This window comes from Gossypium hirsutum, chromosome A13, assembly GCF_007990345.1.
Source record: "Gossypium hirsutum isolate 1008001.06 chromosome A13, Gossypium_hirsutum_v2.1, whole genome shotgun sequence".
NCBI classification, from domain to species: domain Eukaryota; kingdom Viridiplantae; phylum Streptophyta; class Magnoliopsida; order Malvales; family Malvaceae; genus Gossypium; species Gossypium hirsutum.
Window position 1 is genome coordinate 2,603,493 of NC_053436.1, and position 8,189 is coordinate 2,611,681.

At 30.6% G+C, this 8,189-nt stretch overlaps 1 protein-coding gene and 1 non-coding gene across 2 annotated transcripts; one reads left to right on the forward strand and one right to left on the reverse strand.

The window, feature by feature from the left end:
- Positions 1–1,503: 1,503 nt before the first annotated feature.
- TRNAH-GUG (transfer RNA histidin (anticodon GUG)) lies at positions 1,504–1,575 on the reverse strand. The gene has a single exon. It is a non-coding gene; the product is annotated as a tRNA-His (tRNA).
- Positions 1,576–3,830: 2,255 nt separating this feature from the next.
- On the forward strand, positions 3,831–7,803 carry LOC107940797 (protein RETARDED ROOT GROWTH-LIKE). The gene is made up of 7 exons (XM_016874252.2): positions 3,831–4,287; positions 4,470–4,578; positions 5,665–5,824; positions 6,535–6,683; positions 6,760–6,911; positions 7,121–7,235; positions 7,458–7,803. The coding sequence occupies exons 1-7, from the start codon at positions 3,881–3,883 to the stop codon at positions 7,584–7,586; spliced, it is 1,221 nt and encodes a 406-aa protein (XP_016729741.1). The 5' UTR covers positions 3,831–3,880; the 3' UTR covers positions 7,587–7,803.
- The last annotated feature ends 386 nt before the right edge of the window (positions 7,804–8,189 follow it).

Below are 8,189 nucleotides of genomic sequence, written 5' to 3' on the forward strand. Positions count from 1 at the left end.
TCTCTTCCTGCAATTATTTTCTCTCTTTCTGAGTCTTTTTTAATGTATATCCTTTTTGGGACTGACAAATCTGCTTAGAGAATAAGATTCTAGGGTCACATTTTAAATATATTAAAATAATCAAATAAAAAAACAAACTAAAAATATTAAAAGAAAAATAAAATATCAAGACAATGTTTCCTACATCTTCCATTAATTATAAATGAAGAACTAACTGCTCTTTAGAAATCTAAAGGTTTGTAACCATCCTTCTCATAAATGTTTCGTCCTGTGATTTTGTTAGAGCATCTATTCGTAGAAATAATGAAATAGAAAAGGTAGAGAAGATCGAACATAAACTTTACGTGAATTTTTTTTTCGAAAAAGATAAAAGTCACAGATCAATAAACGAGAGTTTGCTTCCATGAGAACCTTATGGAATAGCAAATCCACACCACCTTTTAAGCCTACTAGAAGTATCCGTCAAGGATGCTCACTTCCACCCTATTTTCAAGGTGAAGTCAGAATTAAATTATATATTTTTATGATAGTAAAAATATAATTTTACCATTTTAATAGTGTATATATTTATAATTGTAGAATATTAAATCAAATTTTTAGCATTTTAAAAGGGGTTAAAGTATAATTTTACTATTATTAATTTTAAATTTTATAAATTATAAAAAATTTAAATAAAAAAATCATTTTAGAGTAGATTGGGCCCGTTCAGCCCCTTAGATCGGACCCCAGGGCTTATTTGTTCTTTGCATGGAGCATTAGGGATAAAGCATTAATTATGCTGTGGAGACGGGCTTGTAAAAGCCTATTGTTCTTTCTTTAAATAGACCACATCTTTTTTTTTTTTACTAAAGATTTAGTACTCAAGTGAAAATTTACAATGTTTTTAAAAATTGGATTGGTAATCAAATAGGGTAGCCTATCAACTCGTCAATCCAATCTGTTTGATTGATTCAACTGAATTTTTTTCTTGAATTAACCTATCCAATGTTTTTCTTCAAATTGATGCTCTTACGATTTCTAGTACAATCGGTCCGATTCAACCATAAAGATTTAAGCTATCCATGTGTCAAAATTCTAGGACTCCGCATAAATATATTCATCTTTTATGAGAATTGAGAAGCTTCAGTTTTTAAATATTATATATAATATATAAGATTTAATTATGTGGAATTAAAGAAATAAATTTAATTTTTAAATAAAAATATTATTTTATCTATTCAATTAAACCTACCAAATTAGATAATACTCTATTTTTTTGTTTTTAAATTACTGTTCATTTTATAGTAAAAAGTATATTTTATATTAATATATTATAATCTATATTCTTGAATATCTATTATGTTGGTTAAAAATAATATCTATGACATTATGCTTCGCAAAATAGAATTAAATTATAAAAAAATATTAACTGAAAAATATCACAAACATATAAAATAATATATATTCATCATAATTCATATAAATGTATATATGTGTCAAAAATAAACAAAAGAAGGCATAGCATGTGGCTGCTGGGATTCGAGCCCAGGTCTCTACGGCCACAACGTAGAATTCTTACCACTAAACTACAGCCACTTCGTTGGTTGGAAAACTGTTCGAAATCATAAAATATAATTATGGGTAGTATACAATGTGCTCTTCGGAATTTTGAAATTTAGTCCCTATACTTTTATTTCTAAAAATTTAGTTATCTACTTTTTAGATTTTAAAATTCAAGTCAAACTATTAACACTGTTAAAATTATTTTATTGAATTCATTTTTATTACAACGTTATTTTTTTAGTTACATTACTACGAAGTGAGTATTAGTTTTTATTTCAAAATTTTACCACTAACAAATTTAACAAAAAAAATAAAATTAACAGTGTTAACAATTAAACTTAAATTAAATCTAAAAAATAAAAAACTAAATTCTTAGAAATAAAACTATATAAAATAAATTCCAAATTTAATAAATTTAAATTATGTAAAAGCTTCAAATTTGAGTTTTTTTTTAACAATTCTATAAATTTTACTAAATTTTACTTTCGTAAATTTTCAACACCGGCACTATGGTTGGGCAATGTGAAATATTAAGTTGGTGGTAATGCTATTTACTAAGTTTATATTTATATAATATTAAAATAAAACTAATTTACAAATTGGGTTGCAATTATTAAATAAAGTGAGGGATTCTCTTTTACTGATTGATGTGTTGGACTAAAATCCTCAATTATGGACGCATATTTATAATGCATAATGCTATTATAAAGTGTGATACAAAATTAAGTGACCAATTATGTTATAAATGTTATAGGTATTAAAGTGTCATAGAAATAATGTGTAGATACCATAAGTTGTATTTATAATTTGATGAGGGGCCAAATTATAAATACCCAAAATTGATTTAATAATAAGTTATTTAAAGAGGTAGTGGTCGCAAGAACTAGGGTTATCTCGTATTTCTTTTTCATCCCCATCAGAGAGATATACTAGGAGAAAAACTATTTACTTGGAAGATCAAAACTTTCTGGGTAATCTCCAACAATAGATTTAGATACTCTTTCGCATATAGTATTATTCTTAATTTATTTTTGATGATCTGACATAACAGATATTGATTTATTAAATTTTATATTAGATCTTATTTTTACTATTATAAAATAATACAATCACTTATAAACAATATTGGAGAAGAAAAAAAAAATGAAGAAAGATTGAAGGCAAGGCACTTTCAAAAGGTTTCTTTAATATGATAGTTTCTTGTTACAGTACAAAGTAGAACTTTACTATATTGGACTAAGCTTAGTGAGGATAAGCTAATAGGACTAGACCTGATTCAAGAAACCAAAGTAAAGGTGAAGTTGATCAAGGAATTATTGAAAATTGCTTCTGATAAACAAAACTCATATGATGCGTTTAAAAAAAGATATCGAATATAATGTTGGTGAAAAAAGTGTTTTTGAAAGTGTTACTGTGGAAGAAAGTTTAAATTTAGTAGAAATAACAAGCTAAGCCGAGGCTTATTGGTGCGTATGAGATCCTTGAATGTATTGGTCTAGCCTACAAATAAGCTCTATTATTAGAGTTAGAAAAGATTCACAATGTTTTTCATATTTCAATATTGAGTATATATAGATTTAATACTTTTTATGTAATCACCTTTGATACGGTTGAAATTTAATTAGATTTGACATACGAGGAGGAACTGATAAAGACCTTAGCTCGGGAAATCAATGAATTGAGAAATAAAAAGCTTTATTGGATAAAAGTTTTATGGAGAAATCATAATGTCTAGAAAATCAGTTGGGAGAGTATAAAAGTAATGTGACATAATATCTTCAATTATTTAATTTAGGTAGATTTTAGGGATGAAGTTTCTCAAGAGGAGGAGAGCTGTAACATCCCCAAAACTTGCGGAATTTGATAACGACACTATTCTAAAGCAGGATAGTAACTCTAGAATATTTACGTTTAAACTAAATACCTTGAAATGGAGTAGCTAATGGTAAAAATAGTTGAGGGACTGAAATGACAATTAATTACCGTTCAATTGAATAAGGTAGAAGGATGTAAATGGAAATTATACCATGGGTAAATTTTTCACGTCAAACATCATATCATCATAAGCTATCATATTACCATTTAACAACCCTTTAGAGATTTCACTGGAAAAATATATTTCAAGAATTTACTTTCGATTAAAAATTTAATTAATTTCGATTTTCATTTAAAAATTTGATTTTACATCTAATTAAATCGGTTTAACCATACTAAAAACATGAGAGATGTTAAATATGTAAATATTATTAAAAATGTTTATAAACAACGCCTACGTAGGTATATAAAATGTGCAAAGGCAAAGGAGCAAGTCCCTGTTCGTCTAAGCACAAAAAAAGCAATGTGGCGTTCCATTCGCCAACTCCCTTCTTTCCCCGTCCGTACAACCCGTACCCAAACGCTGCCTTACTCTTCCATCCTCTCTCTCTCTTCACCTCTCCCTAAACCCCAACCCTCCTCTTTCTTCTTCGCTCCCGCTAAAACCCTACGATCCGCCGCCACGTCATATCCCTCCTCCATCATCTTATGGACATTCAACAGAGGTTGCTGCAACGCTACCCGAAGTATCGCCGTCAGGTGCATTTCCTCGTTCCCTACTCCGCAACCGGAAATGGTGGTCGATTGGAACGACGCCGTTTCCTGCTCGGAAGTCGGAGATGGTGTTGAAGACAAAAACGGCGATGATGGAACGTTGGAAGAAGGCACTAAACGCTCTATTCCAGTTCGAGCTTATTTTTTCTCCACCAGGTTTTTGTTAATTCAATTGTTTTTTTTTCAATTAATTGTTGGTTTTTTAATGGAAAATGATTAGAATCATTTTGTTCTCGAAAGCTCCTTTTTTTATGCTGGTCGAACTTCTGAATTCTGATATTAAACCCTAAGTTTATTTACTTATTATACACTTCAATTTGTTTTTTTTTTGGGTGTAGTGTGGATTTAAGAGGATTGGTGGAGCAGAACAAGCAGAATTTTATACCGCCGACATCACGAATGACTAATTATGTAGTTCTTAAGTTTGGAGATCTTTCTAGTTCCTCTGTAAGTTAATTTTTAACATTTATTGCTAAGATCGGTCACTCTAATCAATTACAATTTTGTATGATGATATATATATTTTGAAATGCTTTCTAATCACTGATAGTATTTGTTTCTTGTGTAAAATATTTTTTTGAAGCTAAATTTATTCATTTATTTTATTTCACATAACTGTGACAATCAGGGTAAAAAAATAAGCTATTTTATAGAGGAAAAGATAGTGAGTTTGAATTGGTGGTAACTGCCTATGAACCAACAATGAACCCTTGAAATGAGATTATGCTTCTTGAGTTTCAACACTTACTTAAAGTTAGGGTTTTTTGAGGGTTTCTCGAAAACAATGTAGGGAGGAACTTGGTTCTGCTATGTATTGTTGCGACTGCCTTTTTATTTAAAAGGGTTTAACTGTTTATGTATCAGGTGTTTAGGACGGATTAGGATTCTGTTGTTTTCACTATGGAGAAAGTTGATGAAAAGCTTTCTCTGTTTTTCTTCTAGGGATGACGTATTTGAGATATTGCAAGTAAAACTGAAAACTTTTAGTTACGAATATCATTCCTCTTAAGAAATATTGGAAAAGTTGAAGAATAAGGAACTTCCTTGTCTCACCCGGTGTGCAAAACTTAATAATGCTTGCTATAATCCAGATTTAATTTTAAGATGTGTCATATTGTTGTTTATACATTTGCAGCTTGTTTGCTCTCTATCTCCTTTTGGATTCAAGTGGCATTTATCTCTAAGCCTTCTGAGTTTCTTTTAGAGCATAAATTACAAAATGACAACAAGAGGAACGTGTACAAATATATGGTTTTCATCCTATAAACAGCCATATGTGAAAATGTTTCTCGACAGATTTTAAATTTTTTTATGAAATTTCTGTATAGATGTGAGATTTGCCATCATTGTATGAGCATTCCCATACTCCTGGCTATGTTTTCTAGAAAGCAATGTCTCTAACATTTAAATGACGCATCTTAGTATTCTCTGGTCTCTTTTCATATACATGTGTGTATGTGTTTGTTTCTGGATTGTTCATGTATGAGTAATCAAGTAAAGTGTGTTCTTGAATTGATAAGTTCCTTATTTCAGGGTCCTGGTGTTTTCACAAGTGGAAGCGATTGCTGTTTCATGGTGGTATTCCAGTATGGTTCCATTGTTTTGTTTAACGTTCATGAATGTGATGTGGATCAGTATCTTAAAATTGTTGAAAAACATGCATCAGGATTGCTTCCTGAAATGAGAAAGGATGGTGAGTTTGTAAATTCTTATTTATCACTATTTTACAATTACGCTTATTTTGAAGTAGCTGGGAATAGAGACCGACGACCATTAAAAACTTGTAATACTTGAACTTGAGAACTGACATGATTATACCAGTATATATACATAGGATAATTAATGTGGTCATCATGCAAATGAGTTCCTTGGTTGGCCATGTCCTTTCTTTTTTATTTAGCACGGTAATACAAATTCCTTTCGCCATCTATCTCCATACCCTCTTCCTGTGAAGGATTGATTTGAAGTCGTGGAAAATCAATGGCTTAATTATCTTTTGTCTATTGCCCTCATGTATTTTCCTCAACTATATTTTATTTTTAATTTTCTATTAACCAGATTTCTTGCCAGTTCCTTTCTCTCTTGCTTATGCATGCCCCACACTTACATTCTCTAGGTATGTTGTGGTTTCTCATATATATGTTACCATATGCACATAATTACATATACAAGGGCATGTGAAATGGGTTTTGGTGGGAATGTCATTTTCCGTATATTTCTTCTTGGTAAAGATTTTCATTCACTTGATGCTATATTTTATCATTCTGTTTTTGATGAAACATTTTTTTCTGAACATATTTGGGTTAATCATAATAATTTTTCTGCATTATGACCTTGTTATTAGAGCTAGATCTGTTGCAATAGAGTTTTTGTTTTTTTTTTTATTGTGTTTCAAACTTGCAGAGTATGAGGTAATAGAGATGCCTACTCTAAACACATGGATGCAAGCTGGGTTGGATTACATTATGTTGCAGTTCTTGAATATTGATGGAATCCGTACCATTGGGAGTGTTCTTGGTCAAAGTATTGCTCTTGACTACTATGTGCGCCAGGTGTGTAGTATTATATTGTCAACCTCTATTTTCGAAGTATTTAGCTTGATAATGACAATCAATGCTTCTTCCTTAGGTTGACGGGATGGTTGCAGAGTTTACCGACATAAATCGTGGGATGGAAAAAACAGGAACATTTACCATGGACAGCAAAAAACTTTTTCAGATAGTTGGAAAGGCAAACTCTAATCTTGCTGATGTAATTCTTAAGCTCGGACTTTTTGAGAGGTAACTTTTTACAGCCCGTTATTCAGAAGGTAATCGACCCCCAATATGTATTATGACCATAGAACTTTGTATAGGGCTACTATTTCCAAATTAATTTGTAATAATCCATGATATTCTGGGTTCATCTAATAGTGGGACAAAAGTACCAATAGGAATGGGTCTCTTGGAGTGTTACAATTTAGCTCATGTGTTTTTCTTGGTTCTAACAGATCGGATATCGCTTGGAAAGATGCCAAATATGCCATAATATGGGAATTTCTACGAGACGAATTTGAATTAACTCAAAGATTTGCAAGTCTTGATTTTAAGTTGAAGTTTGTTGAGGTATGATATTTCTCTCTTACTCTCTTACACTTATATAATGTATATACATAAATGATATTCTTTTATGGTAAAACCGTATAATGTATATACATATACATATATGCATGAAAACGAAGTCGTCATAAATGATATTCTTTTATGGTAAAATCGTATGAAATATTGTAGATTACATAGCTTCCAAGTTCTCTAACATGTGACATCCTTTTCTCTTTGCCTTTGCAGCACAACATTCGGTTTCTTCAAGAAATTCTTCAAAACAGGAAATCAGATTTTCTGGAGTGGCTCATCATCGTGTTGATAAGCGCCGAAATCGTTATATCCCTTTACGACCTCATTAAGCGGTCGCTATGACACCCTTGGACAGGGGTTAGTAATTTTTCACATCGATATTTGTAGTAATTGCAATTCATAAAGAGGCATTAGTGTGAAAGCGGTTTCCGAACAAAGGTGACTGTGATGTACATTTACTTTCTCTAGTTAGCTTTTTGCTTGTAACGATTAGATTAATTACATGACCATCTAGTTTGTTGTAAATGATAAGGGTTCATACATATTTGACTTTCATATATATTTTGACTTTCATTTTCCTTTTTTCAGAAAACAAAATCTGAGTTTCTTTTTTTTTCTGAATTTAGTAAATAGTTAAATTTTGATCTTGGTATTAAGAACATTGATGGATTTAAGGAACTGATCATCATTTCATCTTATTTTCCTTTTAATGCTGAAGTGAAACCTTGGCATTCAATTGCCCCATTAACTGAATCTGGTTTTATCCTCTAATCTTTTAGCTTTATGTTAAAAACAATGTTAAAATATGCTATAAGCACCTAATACTCTTCTCAAATTTGAAATTTAGTCTTTTTTTTTTAATTTTAGGAGTTTAGTCCATCTATTTATTGGATAATTTAGGTTCAACTATTAACATCGTGAAGATTATTTCGTTACAATGTAACA

What these genes read in the sequence shown, in the direction of transcription:
- LOC107940797 (XM_016874252.2), top strand. Translation starts at nt 3,881, where the DNA reads ATGTGGCGTTCCATTCGCCAACTCCCTTCTTTCCCCGTCCGTACAACC. An exon ending in TCCTGAAATGAGAAAGGATG is followed by an intron (nt 5,825 to 6,534) that starts GTGAGTTTGTAA and finishes TCAAACTTGCAG; the next exon opens with AGTATGAGGTAATAGAGATG. An exon ending in AAGCTCGGACTTTTTGAGAG is followed by an intron (nt 6,912 to 7,120) that starts GTAACTTTTTAC and finishes TGGTTCTAACAG; the next exon opens with ATCGGATATCGCTTGGAAAG.